Source organism: Perca flavescens, chromosome 7 (genome assembly GCF_004354835.1).
Source record: "Perca flavescens isolate YP-PL-M2 chromosome 7, PFLA_1.0, whole genome shotgun sequence".
In the NCBI taxonomy this organism is placed as follows: domain Eukaryota; kingdom Metazoa; phylum Chordata; class Actinopteri; order Perciformes; family Percidae; genus Perca; species Perca flavescens.
In genome coordinates, this window is record NC_041337.1 from 21,151,919 (window position 1) to 21,175,675 (window position 23,757).

The window sequence follows — 23,757 nt, forward strand, 5'->3', positions numbered from 1 at the left end:
CATTCACTCCTGGAATACTCTTTTTGTTTTGTTTTTTCCTCCCATTTGTTTAACCTTTCCACAAACTGTTAATCACACTTGTGTTTAGTATTTGTCAAAAATACAAAATTTCACAAGTAGAGCTGCAACTAACCATTATTTTCTTAATTAATCTCATTTAGTCTATAAAATGTTATAAAATAATGAAAAATGCCTGTCACGGGTCCTCACTCAGAACCAAAGGTGATGAATAATAATTTCTTGTTTTGATAAACTAAAAATTCAAAACGGAAAGATATACAGTTTGCAATGATATAAAAACAGAGAAAAGCAGCAAAACCTCACATTTGAGAAGCTTGTTTGTTTGTTTTTTTGCTTCAAGAGTGACTTATATGATTATCACAATAGTTGCCAATTCGAATAATCAACTAACAGTTTCAGCTCTATTTACAAGTTTATTGACACGTAGTTTTGATAATTTATAATATTCCAAAATGAAACATTCACTAATTGTTTAAAGTATCAAAAGGATATAGTATGGCAATTTGTGAAACTTGTTTACAATAAAGATCAACATTTTTATAAAGAAGCAGCACTAGAAATGTCCAATGCTTATGTTTACTCACTCTTTTAGCCGTGTCATTGTATGTACACGCGTCAGCAAGCATGTATTTAGCGTGTACTGTGCTTGAGTGCTTGAAGGTTTAGAGAAAGGAAAGGGCATCAGTTAAAAGAGGTGCACCACTGCGGGCGGGACATGGGGGATGTGGATGGGACAGGATGTGTGGTGCAGTACGAGCATCCCCTCTGCTCAGATCGCTGCTCATTTGTCAAGTTGCCTGCAGACTTGAATGGTGCATTGCTGCTAAAACACAGAGGCAATCAGCAGCGGAACAGCACACCTCCAGGGAGGGGTCCCAGGTGGACGAGAGCCTCCTTTGGTGATCTGCAGATTAAGGGGTCTTTTCCTCTGCACACGCCGGAGGGTCAAACTGAAGTTGTACTTAAAGAATTGTTTCATATTGAGGGACATTTTTTACAGAGAATAAAAAAGAGCAGCATGGCTGGCATATTCATCAAATCCAACTATAAGCCACAGAAAATGTTATTTTTGAGTTTGTTCTACTTGCAGTTTGCTGTCAGAAACTCTCTAAAGCGCAGCATCCCCTGAGCACCGCAAGGAAACAGAAAGCACAGCAAGGAGAGCAATTGCTATTACAATAAAACATCACTTTTCCAGTGTGGTTTCAATCATCCAACAGACTTTATTGCCATTAGTCATCAGTCAGACTCTGTCCTTGCATATTAGCAGCACTGAGATCTTCTCCGTACTGGGACAAGCAGAGAAGCCGAGTAAGGTCACAGCGTTAATGGTGGCCTGGTTCTGCTGGTTGACGTGGCAGTAGACGGGCAGACCCACAGAGCCCATCCTGCGGATAAGAGCCAGAGACAGAGCCAGGAGGTGGCCGGCCCGTCTGTACTCTGGTAGGGTGTAGGCCATCCTCAGCTCACACAGCTCATTAGACAGCATCCAGGACACAGGCCGGCCCTTCTCATCTGAAACACAGTGGTTTGGCAGATGGCGTTTACAGACTCTCACGTGGCCGAGGCTCTCCTGGCTGCCTCCAGCTGCCTCCATAAGGCAAGTGTGTGTCGACGAGCTCCGCGTGGGATTCGTCCAGAATGGAAATTGGCAGTGGAAACACCTTCCTGGTCGGCAGAGAAAAATGTGAACAGAAATCATGAGCATAAACCAAGGAAATGCATATTATATTTGCTAATCTAACTCACAAAAATAATGGAGCTGCCTTGAACTGAGGTCATGAATACATTTCAGAAACTCCGATGAAGATTTCAGATGAAGGTGTTAAAATCCCCATATTCTGTGATATCGAGCCTACTGCGAGAGGCGAGTTATTTGATGAGATGACAATGTGAGTTTGGTATACCTTTCAGAGACACATAAGCAAAGTGATGATTTGTTTAAATTTACCTTCATTATCATGGCCCAGGATGCACCGACACCAACTTTTTTCTTACCCAATACTGATCCCCCAACTCAAGAGTATCTACCAATACAGAATACTAATCTGATACCTCCCTTTTCCCGCATTTAAAATTTGTATACCTCACTGCATGGAACTCTAAGGAATCATTATATAAGGTAACATGAGTCGATGGAACGCTGTGACTGAAAGAATGTGACTCATAGCAGACGCACAAAATTGTCATAAAGACATTGACAAAAACACTGTATTTAGTGTAGATCAATTGTGAGACCTGATCCGCTTTATAAGGTCAGTATCGTCGTCAATATAATTCCAGCATTTCAGATTGGTGCGTCCCTAATCATAGCATGGGCAAACAAAATTACATGTTACAGAACCATCTGACTAAAAATATATTATTGATAAAAATGTCTGCTTTTTGGAAGTTTCAATAAGTGACAACACATTATTTACAAGCGCAAACAGAAACATGTTTGAATATGCAACGCTATGTAGCGTACATATTACATAATACATATTAGCCTGTTTGTCTGGTGATAATTTATGTTTCTTATTGTTTTTTATTAAAGTATATAATATATGTGTGTGTACCCTCTATAAAGATTTCTCTTTGAGCAACTAATGGGGTTGAAGCTGAACGCTACAGAGTACAGAGAAAAAGACTCATGACCATTGCATTGTTGTCATTTCTGTCTTTCCATGGAAATGTTATTCCTTCATTTTGCCACACTACCTCTGAATACGAGTCGGTTCCTCCAGTTTACAACCCTCTCATTAAGCAGCAGACTTCTCTGAGTTTCTGGGTTCTTGGTGAAGACGGTGCAGATGTCAGGAATCCCTCCAGAGCTGCTGCAGCTGAAATACTTCACAGGCAGCTATTACATCAACAGGCCACTCTGGAGGACCCTATAAGTTATCTTTGTCCCCGTATGCCATACCTGTTTTTGACGGTAACAAATGGCAGTAGTGAATGTAGGCCAGGAGTCAACACGCATCTCCAGATGACACAGATTGTTGTGGAGGATATGCAAAACTCCTCCAAGAACCTGAAACGCAGAACACAATGCAGCAGGGAAAAAGACCAAAATAACAGGCTGCTCGATATCTCTGCAGATGAAAATGACACAAATAACACTGAAAACTATATTCAGTAGAGTGGCACATTTCATATTAAACTCAGTTGTTTTCTGCCTTACGATCACACAAATAAATAAATAAACAGTTATTAAAAAAGAAGAAAAAAAAGAGCAGCATTACATTGATGGACTGTGGCAGTTCCCTGTAAATGATATTTTTCATCAAAGTGAGGTCCTTGAGTGCTTTCAAGATGATCATTGTTTTTGTCATGGTGAACCATAGACTGTGTAAACTTGTCTCTGCTTTGAATTTGTTTAGCGTAAAGAAGTGCAATTCAGCCTTGACTATTTACAGATGTAATTTAGCTGGTTTACAGCTTCAATATTAATGCCACAGTTACGTTTAACACAAAGTCAAAAGTCTTTATTCTCTATTCAAAGAATATTTACTTAACCTGCACCACAATGTGCACTGTTAACTACAGTTATCTTAAATACACGTTTATCTTGAAATATGACATGCTGTAGGGATGCTTGAAATTGATATTATAGGTATGTGAGGCCCTAATAAGCGCTGTAGTCACTTTAAATTAAAACAGGTCTGTGTGCTTTGCTTCAACACCTCTGTAGAGAGCAAACTAGCTGCTGCTGATGGAGCCACTGCTCATTCACAACAGAGCAGCCAGCTGTCAGAAGTTTAGCCACTCACCAAAATATCAATCCATCATAGAGCTTTTACTACTATACCTCTAATACTAAGGGAGAAACTGATGACTCCTCACACTTCATATGTTTCACATATCGAGCTCTGCCTTTCATAACAGGATCTTCGTGAGTATGTTGTGAGTGATTCTTTGATAAACAAGTTTTCTTGTCAGTGAAATAAATTATCTCTGGAGCAATTCATCTGTTGTGAAATCACAGTTCTGAATGTTTGTGTGCTTACAGTTATTTCTGTACAGCCATTACTGTTTGACCTCTTTTGTTGTTGACAGTGTATCTTTTCCACTCTTTTGGCCTTGGGAGGAATTTGCTCAGCTTTACAAAAATGCAGTCAACAAAGATGCATTGGTGCAGTGAAACACACCACATGCCATCGTCTACAGAATCAGGATCCCATTATTCAGTCAATCTCTATCCCAGACTGACTGAAGTGAGTAGAGAGAGAAAGATTTTTGTGAAGTGAATTCATTGCTAGCTAGCCTCATTTACCTCCTCTGACTACATTTTCAATTGGAAATGTCAAGTTTCCCTTGAGAATATCCTTAAAACCACCAGATCACTCATGCACATAGAAATCCTTTTTTTATTTTACATCTCGTCAGATTTACAGAAATAAATTCTGCTATGCAGTATGCCCAAAAGAAAGAAAGAAAATCTTCACAGCACGGCTTTTAAATCTACAGTTTTAAAGAGCCAGGAGTCAGGAGTCAGTCAAGGCAATTTTCCTCCTTGACTGAGGACTATTGAGAATTAGTCTAAATTGATGTGTAAACCAAGCAACCTGCTGAGCTTGTGAATCAATGTGTCTTTTTATCTTTTCCGGACAGATCAATAGAGCTGAGTGAATGAGCTGTGAATGGCAAAAAATAAATAAATAAAAGACGCAAACTCACCAGCTGATGGTTAGACTCTACTCCATTATCTGTATGTGTCAAGACTATACATACCTGATAGATAACCCTTTTCCCTTTAGATGCGCATTACGTTTTCCTATCAACTGCAAAAAATAGGCAGTTTTCCCAGACCTTAATGCAAATCATAAACATGAGTAAGAGTTGTGTATGCACACATTCAACGAAGTGCATGAGATGACTCAACTCCAAATCTCTACATTCGTATGATCTATGAGCCTTAACACACATTTACACACTCTGCCCTTGGCTGGGCTAACCAGAGAGAATATTAAGAAGAGTGCGGAGCCAGAGGCGATGAGGTGACAGTAGCCAGGTATAAAGCATAGGGAGGTAATCTAATAGGACATGTAAAAGGGCCCCTCCTCATGGCTTATTCATCATTGGGGATGCCATTACTGAGAATGGCGTTGGCTATGTGAGGGATATGCTGGTGGGAGCATTTTCCCCTGGTGTCACAAAGTACAGAGGACCGGACAGATGATGCGAGGATCGGCAGACTGATGCAGTAGCAGCACTGCATGCAGACTGTACATGCAGGGAGAAATGTTTTGCTCTCAGCTGATGAATAATTTGCACGATGCATGCCAATGATTTATACTGACACTGACTGATGGACAGTCTCATGTAGCTGAACCCTAGTAGTCAGAGATGTTCCATTATATGAGTTTTGATGATTCAGCAATCTGTTCCAGCAGTGGCACATCTTATAAGGGCAGAGATACAAGCTTATTTGGTTGAAAAGCCCTGATATAATACACTCTAATGCACTCAAGCACACACCTTGACTTGATGGATTCACAGTTAATATGTTGATATGAAATGCGGGCAGCTCCTAATTTTGCACCAGAGGACGAAAGATCACAGGGCAGAACAAAGTCAGGATGAAAAAAAAAAAAAAAAAAAAACTCCTGCAGTGAGAAGCCGAGAGCGCTGCACTGCTGCAGAGAACAGCCAAGCCACGCTGAAGCCTAAAATGCACAGAATTTATAATGGAGCCACCATTATTCATACAAAGCCAATGCAGCTCACTGGAAGTCTACCACCAAGCGGGTTTTTGAAGTTCAACCTTATTGGCTGACTAAATGATGGATGATCTCACTCTCACAGAGTTGTACAACGCGCAAAAGACAAATTTGGTTTGTCAAGTTATTTCTATATTTTAGCGCACTGCAGAATAGCACAAGGAGAGCAGTGCACCTTGGGTAATGAAAGGCAGGTAATAGGGATTGCAGATTAATGACATTTCACTTTACTGAAGGGGATTTTGTATCTTTAAGAATTGCGAAACTTTGAGCGGTTGTTGAGACAGCAACTTTTAGATAGCGACATTCACTTATTGATTGTATGACTAGTAATGCACTAGTGCAATAACGCTGTGGCGTGCCTTGTGTTTTGTTGGCACATTTGGTTGAAATAAGATTCTTAGCGATTCCTTATGTTTTTTTTTTTTACTGTATCACAAACTAATTTAAAAATGGTGAAGTCTGTGATTTACTTAATTTAGTTTGAAGCAGTTTCACATCTTTTGATCTTACATGTAGTTTTTTTGTATTAAATGGTCTTAAATACATCTTTTTGGCAACTTATTCCTGGAAAAATCCTTCCAGACAATTTCAGGAATATTAGATTTCAGAGATATTGTGACAAGTTTCAAAGCACAACAGAGGAGATGGCCTCTCTGTGAAGAAAACTGTTCCTCATTGAGGTTTGAGCACACTCGTATCTCACAGCAGCTTTTGCTGTAGTGTGAAAATGAAAAAAAAAAGGTAAGGGAGAATTATGTGTGCGTGGAGGGGGTCTCTCCTGTGAGGAGTCCTTTACACTGATGATTCTCGGGGGTGGGGGTTGCAGAGGAGAACAGAGAGGAGGGCAGACTGAGGATGTGCATACACACACTGACCCTGGACGTTGCGTTCCCCTTTAAAAGTCCCATCCCACTCAGATACGCAGAGCTCATGCAGGATCTGCTGCGGCAGTGGGGGAACACTGCTGAGCTGTGCAGTTTATGCTGCCAGCAAGCGTGCAAAGAAGAGGAGGGGGAGCCAGCGCGTACAGGAGGAGGAGGAGTAAGGGAGAGAGATGGAGGAGAGGAGAGAGAGTGCAAACAATGTCATTCTGTTCAGGAGGCAATGCTGCAGTCAACTTTGCAGTGCCATGAAAGCACATCACCAGCAACCAAGAGGCTCAGAGTGAGTGCAGAGAAGTTTTCCTCCTCTCCACCTTGGGTGAGATGCCATCCGGGACTCATCTGTAGGTAAACATTTATTTCCTCTCTAGTCTCTTATTTACCTTTTATGTTGTCTCCTTATGTGTCTACCTCTTTGCATAGAATGGTATACTTCTTAAATTAGCCTGATAGGACTTGAAGTGCGTATGTTGGTGTTGCATGCCTGCAGTGTTGAAGCTCCCGGCTGCTTCTGTCTCATCAGTGTCAGCCTCCTCTGCACCAGCAATAACCAGGCAGCAGCCAGCCAGACAGCCAGTAGGTTAGCAGTCAGGCTCCACTGCTCCCTCATCCATGTTTAACACATGGTCAGGCTGGAAATAGCAGCCAGCGTGTCAGATAGCGGCTGGTTGAGAAGACTCTGCATTTGACAAAGGACAAAATGACTAATCAAGATGCAAAGAGTTCCCTCCACCAGAGGGGACTTTCAGCTTTGCTGACTTAGCTTTTAGGAGAGTACAGACAGTCCCAGCTCTCTACTTTTCTCTTGTAGTTGTGGGTTTATATTTAGCAGCATGTGTTATTTGTGAATATGATGCTGGACACCAGTATGAAGGATCTATTGTACCAGTGGCTGGTGGGCTGAAAATGGGGGACTGAGAATGAGGATACAGTGGCCTGCATGGGACAGGGGAGCTGTGGTGCAGTCATGAAGTTACGCTCTAGCTACTGGGACTTTTCTGCCGTCTGAAAAGTGGATACAGGGCAGAGTGCAGCTCTGTACGATTCTTTTTGGAGAGTTTAGCACAAACGTGTGTGAGGGAAAGTAGTGAGGTGTTTGTGCATGCGTTTTAATACGTTTTTGTTTGTGTGTTAGATAAAATCAGAAATGAAAAGACAATATCTCTGCGGCAGCAGTATCTCAGAAACTCTCTTGCTCTAAAAGTCGATATTGCTGCTTTTGTCTTTTATGCCATATTGCACCGTCTGCACTCAACAGCAAGCCATTTCAAAGGCCATGTAAAAATAGTTTGTGGGTGAAAAAAGCTTCATATAAAAGTGAGTCAGTTTTCAAATTGTGCTCTGAAACCTGTCTGGCAGGTGTGGGTGATGGATCCAGACAGGTCAGCTCGCCAGTATGCGGGCTCGGTCCGCTCTGAGTTCACCTCAGGTAACTGTGCTAAGACCTTGAAAAACCGGCCCTACGTCGTCAGCTTTGCATCTCTCTGGCCTTTCAGATTTCTCCCCACTGCAGGCAAGCGAGTGCGAGGGAACAGATTAATAGCAAACTGTAAATCAGGTCCGCGCCACATCCGGAGCCTGACATCATCTGCAGTTGTCCTGCTCACACTTTTACTGAGGGAGGGTGCTGCACTGCCAGCAAAGGAAATTGCCGCACTCACCTGATGTTCCTTGCACCTCACTTCTGCCCTCCCCCCACCGGCTCTTCTCCTCTTCCCTCCTCCTTCCACATCTCCAATTTCTCTAACTGTAGTCTCTCTCAGAGGTACAGTGTCCCAGCACAGCGCTTCACCAGCATGCTTTGCACCTCTGTGATTCTGCCGCCCCCCTCCCTCCTCCTCCACTCACCCCCTACCCCCTGCTGAAAAAGTATGCAGCACATAATCTCACCATCTTTATACTTGCCTGAGTGAATAGGGGGAGAGAGAGAGAGAGAGAGAGAGAGAGAAAGAGAGAGAGAGAGAGAGAGAGTCAGCCAGCAGCAGAGCAGCAATCCTGCAGTGTCCTGCAGCAGCTGAGTTCCTGCAGTGCTGGCCTCTAATAGCACACACACAGACAGAAACAGAGGGATGCACATCATTTGCTCTCAGATACAGACCGTGCTTCAATCACGTGACACAGTGGGGGTGAATGTGAGGGAGAGCAGGCCATCTCACTCTGGACCGTTCTAGGCTGACTTTAGAGACAGAGGAGAAAGAGAAAGACACACACACTCTGCTCATGGAGCGCCACAGGGAGGCAATGGTGAAATTAGCAGGTTCCCCAACCCCACCCCCACCCCCCATCCTCCTCTGCGTCCCCCCCGTGCTCCGCTCCACACCCCCCCACCAATGGTGCATTGTCCCATTCCAGCACTCCTGTTCCGATGATGTAATCAATGCAGCAAGCTTTGAACTTGCTGGGCTAGGGGCTCCTTACCCCCCCCCCCCCCAACTAACACAGATGCAAAAGTGAAAACCTGTGTCCCAGGTAGGGAGATGTATAAATTACACTTTTATGTGATGATTTAGCTGAAGTGCAGAAAATAATTTCCTGTGAGTGGGCTAGTTCAACGATTGTCCATATTTCACTCCTGTGCAAACAGATCATCAGTGCATGCTTCCGCAAATTAAAACTGGTGAAACTAATGCTGGCACTTTGTCAAAAGCAGTGCCGCATCACCACTTCCAATAAATTAAAGCAAGTATCTGCAGGTAAACACACATCTACTGCTCTTCTACAAAGTTGTACAGCTTTTCCAGTTGCTGTCAGTGGGGAAAAGACAAACCTCCAATCAGCAGCAAAGTGCTTTGAGTTCTTTCTGGGCATAACATCATACTGACTTTCCTCTTTCATTGATAAGGTCATCAGTCTGTCGACGGGCTGTAGTGGAGAGCAACACCAGTGATGTACAGTTCGGTGCTTTAGAGATGCTCAGGCAGCCAGATTGAGACCATATTGTAGCAGGTGAGTTTTGCTGAGCTGGTTCTGCCGCTGCAGCTAGAATCTGCCTAGTGATCAACTTCCACTACAGCGGTGATGAACTGGCATAACCCCCCTCTAGTAAAAACCCCAGCTTGCATCAGAGCAGCTCTGCATAATTAGCACCCATGGATGGTGATGCTTCTGCACATTTGATACGGTTAATGTGTCAGTAGCTGAATAGAATGAAATGTACATTTGTCTATACATATTTATATCTCTGGTGGATCAGATGAAGGATTATTTATCTGCTACATTAATGAGTTGCTTTTAAATTCATATTTGACATTAAACATCAAGATAGAGGGAAATATTATTTCACAGGTTTTCCATATCTTTGCTAATGCATGCCCTAAGATGTTTCCAGTCATGTAATTCATATTGATGTGACCTCCTGCTGTATAAGATGATTTGATGAATCAGCAGCTTTCATTAGAATGCTGTGCTGGTGCCCGGTTACAGCTTCTACTAACTACTATTTCTGCGTTGGTAAAACAGGACTACTTGCTTATAAAAGTAATAATGAAAAGCAATATTGTTGCTGATTTTAAGATATTCATTTTACTTGCATTCAGATTCTACTAGTAAAGACTGAGGTTTTGGCATTAGCCGGAAAAGACAACATTGTGAAGTAAGAGTGAGGAGTGTTGAAAAGAGAAAGAAATCACTGCCTGCAGGCAAATTGTACCTCACTACTGTATTTTATGATTTAGAACATGGCAGAGATGATCTGACAACTCAGTTCAATTAAAAAAAAATGCTCTTCTCTTTACGACTTTTTCAGTCAGTTGCCGTTATCCCTCACACCATCTCACCACCTCTGCTTTTGTAAAGAAATCTACTTCACCATGTCACACGGAGAACCAATCTTAATGCATATTCAAACAATAACTCATTCATGTGTTAAAGTGCTCAAAGTAAAGGCAGTGTATGCTAACCGATTGAAGCAGGCTGAGTCATGCTGTCTTTTTTTTTTTTTTTTTTTTTCTTCTGGGTTTCCCCCCCTCTCTGATCCTCTGCTCCTCCCCCTCTGGTCTAAGAGCAGGCTCAAACACCCAGTCCAGGCTGTTGGTGGCGTGTTGGAACATGCCTTGACTTGTTGTAGTGCCTAAGTAAGGCAGAGAGACAGACAGCCACAGAGAGAGAGGGAGAGAGAGAAGATGCTTGTGGTCAACAGTTTGCCAGTGTGAAGTGACCCACACAAAGAGAGATCCCTGCTGCACCATGGACAGACTCCTGTTGATGTCAACACCAGAGTGCACTCCCTGGAGACGAGCGTGGATGGAGGAGCTCTACTGCTGCCTCGCTGCTTGGTGAGTGTCAAAACTGTGTGAATAAAAGCCTCTGACATGTAATATCACAACTGGGCACTTCTGTGAGCGTCCAGGTTAATTATTATCACAAAGAGGAGCACAGCGCGCCTTTACTTTGAGTAAAACTTCAGAAACACTAATTAGTACGGGGAAATAAAAAATATGCTAAAATGAGGCCTTCAGACCTGCTTAATGTAAGTTGATTGAAGCATAAATGAGAAAATGTTAATTTGAAGTGTGTTGTAGAAGGGTCTAAGCCGAGTCTAGATGCTAATATGATGCCATGGTAACTATTCAAAAGGATACCGAATGCAGAGAAGTGTGATACGCCCAAACACAGTTACCAATCGCACACTGGCACAGTAACCTCCGCACAGACAAGAGCACCACCAGGGACATGATGATCATTGTCTGACCACAGTATAATCCAGAGAAGGACGACTGTTTTTGTTGTTTTCTCCTCAGTTCAGACTGACGAGCTGGTTTTGGTCAGGAGACCCAGCAGGCCTGCCTCTCCTTTTCTTAAAAGCAGAGGCCAAAGAGATAAAGAGCTCAGAGTTCCTCGTGTCTGACAACTGATTTGTCTCTGGGTTAAATACAGGCGGGGAGTCAGAGCTGAGGAAGTTTCCTGCTCACAAAATGACTGTATGTTTGACAGGAGGATTACACTTACTGTACGTGGAAAAGCAGATAACGACAACTGTGTGAGACTATCCACGTTTTCACGCCGATTAGCTCTACAGTAAAGACCTCATATGTCAAAACTCAAATACATTAATCACTCAAGTGACTTACATGATAATCATTTAGTGTCTTGTACTATGATCTGTGTATTTTACTGTGTGTGTCGTCAAGCCTGCAGATAGTTACTGGGGCAACTCTGTTTTCTGGTAACCAGGGCTAGTGGCACAGTGGGTAAGACTCAAAACCATTGAATTAACAAACTGCACTTTGACATACAATACTGATAAGTGACTACTCATGAAAGCAATTCTTACCCCCAAAAAAGTTTGAAACAAAAGGTAGAGAATAAAACTCCTGTCCAGGCTTTTTTTACTTCTTACAATTTTCTATCAACTTAAAATGCCTAAAGTGGTGGTTTTGAATTTTTAATTTGACATTGAAACATCTAAAAAGTTAAATCAATATACAGAATTGTGCTTCAAAAACCTCAGGAGGGGCTAAGCTCCAGCACCAGGCATGCCATCAGTGTGCATGTCATGTGTAGCATTGTTCAGAAACTTAGCTCTACAGTAAATACTGGTGTCATTGTTAGCCATAAGATGATTAGGTTCGTGGAATGGGACTATAGCGGGGACGCATGACTGTTTAAGCGTTGTTAACCGACAGTCGATCGACCAAGAAATCCACAGCGGAGAGGAGCGAGGAGGTGAAGTATAGTGCGCAGGGTTGGTGATGTTGGGTATAGCTGGGTGAGTGTGTTTTTCAGTATCTGAGGCCAGACAACAGAGGGACCCAGCATGTTCAGGAAGGGTAGGTGGGTCTGGGGTTAGGGTGTATAATACATGTGTGTATGTGCGTCTTTCTGGTGATGTAATGATCATGAACTATACGACTTATTAAGGAGCGTCCCATGTGAGAATTTCACGGTTACTTAAGGCCCAGACACACCGACCAGACGGCCGACCCTCGGCTAATCTGTATTGTTGGCCAAAAATGAAAAGCTAGCTGATTGGACGAACGCATCACGTGGGTCTGGTTTCTCTGGAAATTCAAAGACAGACTGTCATGGTGGCTTGTTCAGAATACGATCTCATATTGTACTAAAATAGTTCACTGAAACGTGTTTCTGAAAACATTTTAAGTAGGCCATGCAGTTGCTGAATCTGTCTTCATTTCAGCTCAACAAAGGTCAGTTTAAAAGATTTTCGTCAGATTTTGAGAGACTCTAGTCACGCTCAATCCGCTCCCCGTTTCCGGGTTAGCACTCTACCAATCAGATGGTGTCATTTGAACACACTGAACAGACTTGAGTCACTGACTTCGCCAGACTGTCCGATGGCCGATTATTACTTAGTGTGTCCAAGACACACACTAAGCCGATAACTTAACAAATCATCAAACAAAATAAGCCAAACTTAAACTTAGCAGTAGTGTTAGGTCGTGTTAGGTCATCTCCACGCAAGAACATTTCCTCATAAAATAACATAAAATAACTGAAGAATGTAACGTAAGAATGTGACTGAAATAATAATATTGACAATTTATCTGCATCATGCATTATGAGAGTCAAATCATCGTTTAAATAATTGTTCAAGTAAAATTAAACATTTCCTTGTTCCAGCTTCTCTGTTGTGAGGGTTTTCCTTCATAGTATGTGACAGTAAACTGAATCTCTTTGGGGTTTTTGACTGTTGGTCGGACCAAACAAGACATTTGAAGACTCCACATTGGATTTAAGGAAAGATGATCGATTGATAAATTGAGAAAATAATTGGCAGATCAATCGCTAATTAAATGAATTATTGGTTGCAGCCATAATCATGTTGTTTCATCGGGGTATTTCTCTAGCTCTCAATCATATTTGCGCCATATCCCACTCCAGCATCAGCACACTTTAACTAAGTCATGAATATTGCCTATTTTAGGACAATTAAGTAATCCATTGCAAGCTATTTGTATTATACTGCAAGTAATATTTTATATCTAGAATTTAGGTCATATTTTTTAATCTGGCAAACCTAAAAATGGTATATTAATGCATTCAATATTCATCCACACCCACACTAATATTTGTAAACAAATTTCCCACGACCTTTTTCTTTGTTGGGCAAACACTGCAGAAATAGAAAGACTAAATTCTGTCAGCAGAGCCGAACCCAGCCTGAGGCCTGAAACATATTCGTGGACAGGTTTGTGAGTCGAGGCTCGTTGTGGCTCCTGCTGCTGCTGTTTGCTGTTCGATGCAGTGAGGCAGCCAGTCATTCATTTAGTAGCAGGGTATTGTTTTCACTGGCATTCCACAATTTTGTATTAGGGATTACATCAAGCCCTGAACAGGAAAGAATTCCTCTCATCATGTGTTCAGTGAAGGCAGCGTCTGGCTCGCCACAAAGAGACACGGATGCAGCAAGCATGTTTAGCAAACTAAAAGCAGGCCAAGAGGTGTTTCTGTGTTTGTCAGTGGACATCACTTGTGTCTGTGTGTGTCAGACACAGGCAGACAAACACATATTTTGTGTTAGTATCAGCACATCACAAACATGTTTCTTAAGAAAAATCTAAATTCTTTCTTTGACATTAGATAAGGTCAAGATGTTCCAAGCCCCCATCATGCGAGGAATTTCCAGTTATACAACCAAAAATGCGTCATAAAATGCACCAAAAGCTACAAATAGCCTTGCTGCAGATTTCAACAGTAAAGATACACCAGATAGAGGACGTTCATCCAACTGTATGTCATCCAAACATCCCTCCCAACACCTCTCTATCTCCTTCATAAACTGCCTCGGTTCCTTCATTTGCTAGTGACTGCAGATCGCTCTCTAGTATCCATGTTGTCCTGTCAGCAAAGCAAGCAGAGTCCACAGGGAGAGGACAGTATGGAGTGGTCAGCCGGCCCAAAATAGCACTGCAGCGAGCAAACGCAACTGATAGCAAGGGGATTTTAGTCCCTTAGGTACATAAACACACAGGTACTTGCATTATATAGTACTCATGTGAACATATAGCCACACACACACACACACACACACAAACACACACACACACACACACACACACACACACACACATACACAGACACACAAATAGATGAGAGCTAAATCAAACAGAGTTTTTTGTTGCAGAATCATGAGTCATGGCAAGACTATTCTTAGTTCGGGGGTGTTTGTGTTTGTTCAAGTTGTGTGCACTTAAAGTAATGCTGCATACGGCTAAAGAAGTATCAAGGCTCTGTTTGGGAACAAGCTTTGGGTCACTTTGGGCAGCAGGAGCGTAGACTTATCGATGCATCACAGTTATATAAAATTGAGTTAGGCAGTTTGGGCAGGGTGCCTCTGTGAAATCTTAATTCAATTCCTAAATAGAAACCAATATTTATTTAAATGTTTACATTACAATGTATTAGGTCAAAATGGAGCAATTGTTACTGAATCATTATTTCCTACTTCTCTTATAGAGCTTTTGGCTGTTGGCATGGGACCACGCCACCCCCGGGGGCTTTTAGTGTGAGGCCATTGCCTTCCAACCACCACGGCCACCAGGAAGCTGGGCATGAAAAGTGTGAGCGTCCGTAGTGCCAGACTCACAGGTGGAAGTGTACGGCAAATACCAGCCAGGATCCTGCTCAGGAGGAGGCAGGCAGAGGGGCAGGCAGAGGGGCAGGCAGAGGGACAGGCAGAGGGACAGGCGGTTGGACGCGGCTGCTGTGGGTGTTTCTCTGGCAGTGTCTTAGCTGGTTGTTGTGAGGAGTGAGAACGAAGCAATCAGCAAGTATACTGCCGCAGAAATTCTTCGCAATAGAGGCCCTGGGATCAGAGCCATCACAACGGGGAGGACAAAATGCGTATCAGCATTGTGGCAAAAATGGATCCTGCTGCTACTGTAAGTTTTTAACATGTTTCCGGACAATGAAATCAACAACGGCTGAGGACCTGATAAAGAATTAACTGAAGATAGATCACCTGAGTGCATGGCCTTTTTGTTAACAGCCTCTACAATATTTACGATTGGATCAAACCATCAAACTGCTTCACAATGTGTTGTACTTTTGTGGTCCTCTGCTGCCATCTTGTGAATGAAAGCAACCTCCCAGCATGCTTTTGTTCATTTAACACTGCAGCTGCAATTTGTTAAAAAAAAATAGAACAATCTAAAAAAATCCCTTTCATTAAGAAAATATAGCTTGGCTTACCATGACTTCAGATTCTTTTTTTTTTTTTTTTTTTCAGTTGTATGTTGCTTTTGTCACCAAATTTAATTTTGCTTCATTAATAAGTAATAATAAGTACTTTTTTCTATGTTTGATTCCTAATTTATCAGTTGCAGCGTGATGTCTTAAGTTATAACTGTAAAAAAGGGATTAATAAAAGTTACATAAAGACTGATTTATTCATTTGCCTTGCTTGTTTTCACCGTACACACATGCATTTTATAATTATGAAAAAATTGTGTTGTATAAACCACTTTGCACTTTGAGACCCTTGAAAAAAATAACGTTACCATGCAAACACAGTAGACCTAAAGCAGGGCTCGACATTAAGGCTTGTCCGCTTCTCCGGGACAAGTGGATTTTTTTGTAGGGCAAGTGGATGAGAAATTGACTTGCCCCACTGGACAAGTTAAAACTCAAACAAAATAAAATGCCATGTTACTTCACGTTATGTGCCACTCATTACGTCTATCATTACGTCTATTTTACCAATACGGGATATGTTTGTTTCTACTGTTTCAACTGAATTTTATTAATGTTGATAGTGTTTGGATGCCTTCAACGGTTTGTTGGAATTCTGCATTAGCAAAACACACACAAAAAAATAATTATAAAATGATAAATCTTTACCCGGACAAGTGACTTTTGTGCATGGACAAGTGAAACATAAATGTACTTGTCTCAAAAAGTTAATGTCGAGCCCTGCCTAATGAGTGCCACTGAGGCAGAATGGCCTGGATGCCAGGTGCACACTAATTTAGGGTTTCACAGACACACCGCAAACGCTGCTGAATGTATAGTGTGCTCTTGATTTAAGATACAAAATAGGGCTTTAGTCTACAGAACCACAGAATATTTAGTTGATTTATTGTTGAACACTTGATGGAAAAAGTTGTGCATTGTAAAACTCATTGTTGGTCATGTGTGATTCTGACGATAACGCAGATGTGTTTGCTGCAGACTGCAGGAAAACGAGAACGTGCCACTGCATTGCTGCAAACTCAAAAAGGGTTTGCAGTTTTTCGGGCTGCAGCAATGCAGAAGCAGTAAAATCCTGCAAGGTCACTGCTTTGGACCTTTCTACACTTCAACTCTTTGGTGCCACAATGACAAGGCCACCAAAGAATTCACAGCTGCTTGACACAAAGCGCGGCAGACATTACTCACTACCATGAGGTAAAAGGTGACCAAAAGCACATTTTAATTAAATTTGTAATATAATTTAATTTAAAAAAGTCTTATTGCCCAGCATGCCGAGACAGTCTATGTTCACTGAGAGTACGGTCTCCTACGATGGAAAGCTTACATGTTGGATGGGTAACGCAATGTGTTAATGTGGACTGCCTCTCAAAAATAAAACGTGCTTCATCTTCATTGTTTAAATCTGATGTTTCAGTTGGGATCCAGTCAGTTCAGTAAGCACAGGGCTGGGGAATATGAGAAATTCCTGATTAGTCAATTCATTCATTATTCAATCAAAGTCAAATTAATTGGCAACAATTTTGATACTCAATGGATCATTCCTATCATTTACTTAGCAGAAATCACTCACTGCTTCCAGGTCTTCAAACTGGAGGATTTGCTTGACATTACCTCTGGTTCTCAGAAGCAGGGATTTTTCACTATTTTCATTCCAGTTTACCCAAAATTAATTGAAAGATGTATTGATTATGAAAATAATTATTAGTTGCAGTCCAAATGATATTTATATATATTAAATATTTTTTAATTTGTTGAGAAATTCCAACCATGTGCGAATACACTTTTTAGTTTGTCATTTTACTGTCTTAGCCTATCTTACTTTACCTGATGATCTTTTTATGTACTATTTTTACTATTGGTTGGTTGGTATAAGTTGTTTATTTTATAGGCTAAGACTGTTTTATTACCATGCGCTTTGTAAAGCACTGTTACTGCATTGGCAAGCTTTAATGTGGAGTGGGACAGTTGTTATGAGGTTAATGAGCACTTTTTGTTCATTTTTCATGTGAAAATCTTCAAAAATAATATCAAGATGCAATACTCTATGCATGACTGCTAAATGACCTGACTAGTGCTCTGTGTTTAGCATGCTTAAATTGAAATACTATATATATATAAGTGAGGCCTGGAATTGGAAAAAGTACACGTTTTCATCTGTTTGTTGTCATCTGTTTGTATGTGACAGATTTGTTATTGCTTTGCTAGGGTTACATATGTAAGACCAATAGAGTCAAAAATAGATTATGAGTCTGCCCATTACCAGCTGACTGACTTCTGCTTTGGGTTCCGGTTTGTGCAGCGCGGAGTAGAGAGGAGGCGGGGAGGGAGGGGTCAGACACTGAAAGAAAAGTTTGCAACAACAACAAAAAAAAAGCAATGGACGAAGTTTGTAAAGACTCGCCTGACTTATTAGGGGAAATAATGCGGAGAGAGCATGGTAATGAAAAAAATGTATAACATGGATTAGTCTGCTTGTCGGAGGAGTGTTTACATACATTGTTGCTCGTTAACAGTGATAGCTATACTCGGATCCATCTAATCACACTAAACTATGGCAGATAGAAATCAGACAGTTGTGTACTTGTCTGAGCAGGTGGTCGTGTTGTGTTCATGCGGGCTGTCGTTTCTGGGCTCATCGCTGATCATCTTCACCTACATTATTTGGTCAGATTTAAGGACAACTCCGAGGAGACTGCTGGTCTACCTGTCGATCTCTGACTGGCTGTCCGCCGTCTCCTACGCTTTCGGAGTCTGGAGGGTTTTCCACACCGACTCGCTGGACTGCGTCGCTCAAGGAGCCATATCTACTTTCGCCAACACCAGCTCCTTTTTCTGGACCGTGGCCATTGCTGTTTACCTGTACGTTTTTATCGTAAGGTCTAGCCAAAGAGTTGCTGACAGCTTGGTGTTGTTTTTCCACCTTGTCAGGTAAGTGTAGCTACGTGGGTTGGGTTTTATTTTTGACTGCAATGCTAACTGTAAGCTAAATTCTCAATATAAGTTCATGTAGCTAAGTGGGACACCGCCGAACTGGTACCCTGAAGCATCTTGGGATATTATCTTGGCGACGACTGCACGCTCGCCTAAAACCGAATTTACGTCGTATTATTCGATTGATTTTGGACAGGAAAATAAAAAGAAGTTATCTAATGCTTCCTTAAACTTGGAACTGGAAAAACGGTGCTGGCTTCGGCTTAGTTTATGTGTTACACTGGTCTACTACTTTGTTCAAAGAAAAAAAGAGACTACCAAGTTAGCCTCACTAGCTATAGCTACTCCTGGCTATCGAAGTGCTAGGAGCTACGTTTCCATGGTAACACCATCACGGGGGCATTGGGCGAGGTTAACTTGATCTCTCTGCGGGACAACCATACCAACCAAACTCTTAAAGCGCCACCCTAGTCGTTTATCTACAATAAGTCAGACAACTAATGTGAAGAATATTTTACATAAATGTAGACATTAACATATATGTTCATATTTAGTTTTAGTTTTTGTCACATTTAAACAATAAAGATTAAATCGTTGAAAGTATGCCTAATACACCACAATATATAAGCAGAATTTATGACATAGCATAAATATAATAACATAGCATAATTATCACTCAAAACTGATAAGCTGACCAACTACTGTGTATCGTGAATGTCTTTTAGGCACCCCAGCTACAAAAACAGTTAAATATTAGGGGTTTATTCACTGTGCTGTATAATTGATTCATTTTTGGTCACAAGAACATTTTTACCCCTGGGTAATACACCTCAAGGCAGTGTCCATGGTTGACAATCTTATCTGTTTCTGTGAATTCTCAAATGCTTCACTGAATTGAAGATCACACAACAGAGACATCCACAGAGGCTTATGTATATATAACTCACACACACACACTATTGATTTTTGTGATTTTGTTTTACACTGAATGTGGCCTTACGCATTGTGGTATTTATAGTAATCAGCCATGTATTGCTATAAAAATATAGCATTCTTTTTAAATTGGTGTTTTAAGGAAAGAAGTAATGCTTCAGGGGGAAACATTGCTTGCTAAAGTGAAATCGTTTTGTGGTTTTATGATATATAGAAAAAAACAACACAACAGAAGCCTTAAGCATGGGATAATCTATCACACGGTGTCACATGTCTTTGCAGCATTTGCGATTGTTCACTTTGTGATGTCTAAAGATAGGATGTTGAACTTTTGAGGAAGTTATGTTTAATCCTCTCAACCCTCTGTTTTGTGGTCTAGCTGGGGTGTTCCTCTGGCCATCACTGTTGCAGCCGTTTGCCTGAACAAGATTGGCTACGATGCGTCCGAGGTGTCGGTGGGCTGGTGCTGGGTCAGCATCCACGCTCCTGACCGGGTTCTGTGGATGCTGCTGACTGGAAAGATCTGGGAGTTCTTGGCTTACCTCACCCTGCCCGTCCTCTACATCCTGATCAAGAGGCACATCCACACAGCGGTAAAGATATCTGCTAGCTTCTATGTAGCAGTACACCCAATTGCAAAGACATGAACAGTGGAATACAAAACAATGTTTCCAATATTAAATTTTATATATATATATATATATATATATATATATATATATATATATATATATATATATATATATATATATACATATATATATATACATACATACATACATACATACATACATACATACATAACATAACATAACATACATACATACATACATACATACATACACAACCTTCTTGGCAGTGGCAAATGTTTTTTGTTCTCAGGCCATTAAATAGAGCCTGGGACACAGTCTTTAACCCTATAGGAGCAATGGGGTACTACACATGTGCAATGTAGCTGGAGCGTGCACCAGCCAATAAGCTATTGAGCGTTTTGGCAAGTGCAGACCAGATATTACTGTGCATGTTTTGTACCCCAATGATATTTCACCTCCTTTGGTCATGTCTGCCTCAAGCAGCCGCCATGTTGGAAATCCTCTTCTATCCTAGATGACACATCTCATTCTCTGTATCTTTTGAATTTTTTGTCTTTTCATGTTTTAAAATATTACATATTTGTTTGCTATTGTGCAATCTGTTCTTACTATGTGTACTCTGACGCAGCATGCTGCCCTGTCCGAGTACCGTCCCATCTTGGCCAACAGGCCTCCGTCACACTCCTTCTCCTCCATGGCGGATATGAAGCTAACACTTATTCCCATCATTTTCATCGTCCTGCGCATTTGGAGCACAGTGCGCTTCATACTGCTGCTAGCCGGCTCTTCAGTCAGACAGAACCCAGTGCTGGTCACTCTACATGTGAGTTTAAAGTTTCTTTTAAACCAATGATGTCCAATGTAGAGAATGTCTAGTAATCCCCTTTAATCTCAATTTGTAATGTACAATTTCTTTTATCTAATTTATTCTCCCCATTAATACGTGTGTGTGTGTGTGTGTGTGTGTGTGTGTGTGTGTGTGTGTGTGTGTGTGTGTGTGTGTGTGTGTGTGTGTGTGTGTGTGTGTGTGTGTGTGTGTGTGTGTGTGTGTGTGTGTGTGTTTCTGTGTATGACAGCACATATGTGTGGGTGTGTATGTGCGCTATCATTAGTTTATGTGCTGTTAACCATTATGATGTAATACTTTCCTGTACAGTTTAATTACATATTATTCATGTGTGTGTAAAATATTTTTATTTGATATAATAATACAATAGTTTATAATAAAATGTGTTTTATGTTTAATAATGTTTTATTAGTCAATTAAAACAAATATTGTAGTAAAAATAAAATCCAACACTCTTATGACAATAATGAGCTAAAAATGATGTCATATATTGGTCAGATAATAATATGAAGAAGTTTTGTTAAATTTCAACCCATTAAAGGACATTTTATTCCAATGTAATAATCTATTAGAATAGAAAACACATTATTGTCTACTTTTTGCATGCAAAAAGGCAGAAATTGCATCTTTTGCATCTTTGTGCAAAATCTGCTATTAAAAAGGGTACATTAAACACATCATATCACATCCAGACAGGATACATTAAAACACATTTACATAAAAACCCAATACACAATTACTGCTACACTCCCCTAATAAATGATTTTGTTTGGACCCAACAGGGAATTGGCAACACCTCGCAGGGAGCAGCCAACTGCATCATGTTTGTATTGCTTACTCGGCCAATCCGCACACGCCTCTGTGCCGCGCTCTGCTGCTGCTCCAAGAGTCGAGCGGACATGCAGCACTCGCATGACGCCCCTAACAGGCTGCTGCCGGGACAGGACACCTCCACACAGAGAGAAGAAGACAACACCAGTCGAGTCGGGACTGATAGAGGATATTCTGTGGATTAGAAGATAAACAAAGGTTAACATTAAGGGCGTGGTGGAGGTCTCTGCTTCACATTGAGCCTCAAGTGCCTCCTGAGAGATGTTGGAGATTCTGCAGGTGCTTGCACATCTGTGTCACAGCAAAAGTCACATGTCTGCACTTTGGGTGATGAGGATGCTGCTGTATGGTTGTGCACCAGCATTTGGTAAAGCATTTTGAGTGTTGCATACTGAACATGTTGCATATGAGTATTGTAGTTTCATAGATGTGCTGTACGTCACACTTCACATTATCACATTATCACTTTAAGTTGTTCTTTGTTGATGTTATCTGATTGCATTTTAAATAGCTGTACACTCCGTGTAAGACAGTTTAGCAGCTTTATTTATCATGTACTGTGTGAATTCACTTGCATTCTGAGGTTATCACTGTGAAATGAATGTTCAGGTTTTATCTTGTTCCACTGAGTTTTCAAGTATTGTATTTATGGTGGGAAATGACCTACATGTTAGTGCCTGTACAGCATTCTCACTTTAGGTGATAAACATAATTGTCACTGATATGGAACTTTCCCAGAAAGCTTTAAGTGAGAACCCACCCAAAATCGTATCTTTAGACTATCAAAGTCTGTTAGCTTGAAAGATGGCCGCAAAATGTTTGTGGTCAGCTTGAGTTCATGTTAGAGTGGATTCACTCAGTACTTTACTTCTCTGCTTAGTCATTGTTTTGCTATAATATGGCTAAATACAAGGCCAATACAGAGCTGTGGAGCTTTGAGAAAGTTGAGCAGCACAACATGGAAGCAGCGCATGGTGAATCAAATAGTTTTTGTAACATACTAAGTAGTACATGAATGAAAAAGAAGGAAAGGATGCTGGAAGTGTGATTTGAGAAGCTTCAATTTGTGTTTTGATATTTATTTTTCCAAAGTGAAAACCTGTTTCGGTTACAATCCATTGTAACTTGGCATGAACTCATGCTGACCACAGCTGCTGTTCTGTTTAGTGAGGAAATTCCAGTTTTTTTACAGCTTACAGCTACACTTTGTGTTTGTTTACATTTTGGATATATTATTCATTTAATATGTTCTGCAATGTAACTTTAATATCAAATTCCAACTTTATATCCAGTATAACTTTGGGTATGTTTAAAAGTTTTGTGTGCAAGAAACTTGATAAGAATAGTAAATTACATGATATAAGCACAGTTTTCTGTATGTGGTCAATTCACTTAGATATGTTAAAAGTTACATTCAAATATAAAACATTCTCCTATGATGCACATATCCGGTATTAATTCAATTGATATTTGATGTCTGTCCTTGCCTAACTTCATAGTTGCAATATGTTTTAGATAGTTGTTGCAAAACTCCATCAGTGTTTGATGACGTGTCGCCAAAATAAACTCAACATCATAACTGTCACTGTGGGCAGGATGCATGACCTATTATCACATGTCCTACCTTCCTCTTTGAAACCAGTGCCCTCCCTTTGAGCCTCACTTCTCCTTTGACCCCTGCTGTTGTTGGCTCCCTTTCCCCCCTGAGCCACAGGCCGAACGCATACCAACGAGGAGTGTGAACCCACTGAACCCCACAGGGATCATGGGACCAACCTGGTCTTCCAACCACAGTGCCACTTCCCATAGTTCCTTTAACTCTTGAAAATATTGTCTAAGATCCATGAAGTTTTAATGAGCCTGCC

The 23,757-nt window shown here is 41.1% G+C and overlaps 2 protein-coding genes and 1 long non-coding RNA gene across 3 annotated transcripts; 2 read left to right on the forward strand and 1 right to left on the reverse strand.

The window, feature by feature from the left end:
- Positions 1-1,183: 1,183 nt before the first annotated feature.
- On the reverse strand, positions 1,184-10,548 carry LOC114559332 (glycine N-acyltransferase-like protein Keg1). Its single transcript, XM_028583920.1, has 4 exons — positions 10,507-10,548; positions 2,927-3,034; positions 2,722-2,851; positions 1,184-1,689 (listed from the first exon to the last, which is right to left on the reverse strand). Exons 2-4 carry the CDS (start codon positions 2,981-2,983, stop codon positions 1,265-1,267), a joined length of 612 nt encoding a protein of 203 aa, XP_028439721.1. The 5' UTR covers positions 2,984-3,034; positions 10,507-10,548; the 3' UTR covers positions 1,184-1,264.
- A 32-nt stretch (positions 10,549-10,580) lies between these two features.
- Positions 10,581-15,950, forward strand: LOC114559333 (uncharacterized). The gene is made up of 2 exons (XR_003693076.1): positions 10,581-10,881; positions 15,023-15,950. It is a non-coding gene; the product is annotated as an uncharacterized LOC114559333 (long non-coding RNA).
- A 2,084-nt stretch (positions 15,951-18,034) lies between these two features.
- Positions 18,035-23,337, forward strand: gpr157 (G protein-coupled receptor 157). The gene is made up of 5 exons (XM_028583919.1): positions 18,035-18,194; positions 18,427-18,685; positions 20,001-20,214; positions 20,843-21,037; positions 21,844-23,337. The coding sequence occupies exons 1-5, from the start codon at positions 18,134-18,136 to the stop codon at positions 22,075-22,077; spliced, it is 963 nt and encodes a 320-aa protein (XP_028439720.1). The 5' UTR covers positions 18,035-18,133; the 3' UTR covers positions 22,078-23,337.
- Positions 23,338-23,757: the final 420 nt, after the last annotated feature.

Bases quoted from the DNA above. Each gene is read 5' to 3' on its own strand.
- LOC114559332 (XM_028583920.1), bottom strand. From the start codon at position 2,983: ATGCGTGTTGACTCCTGGCCTACATTCACTACTGCCATTTGTTACCGT. The intron at 2,852-2,926 runs GTATGGCATACG...CTGCCTGTGAAG, and splicing joins TTTGTTACCGTCAAAAACAG to TATTTCAGCTGCAGCAGCTC. The intron at 1,690-2,721 runs GTAGTGTGGCAA...TCTGCCGACCAG, and splicing joins GAACCGACTCGTATTCAGAG to GAAGGTGTTTCCACTGCCAA.
- gpr157 (XM_028583919.1), top strand. From the start codon at position 18,134: ATGGACGAAGTTTGTAAAGACTCGCCTGACTTATTAGGGGAAATAATG. The intron at 18,686-20,000 runs GTAAGTGTAGCT...TTTGTGGTCTAG, and splicing joins TTGTTTTTCCACCTTGTCAG to CTGGGGTGTTCCTCTGGCCA. The intron at 20,215-20,842 runs GTAAAGATATCT...ACTCTGACGCAG, and splicing joins AGAGGCACATCCACACAGCG to CATGCTGCCCTGTCCGAGTA.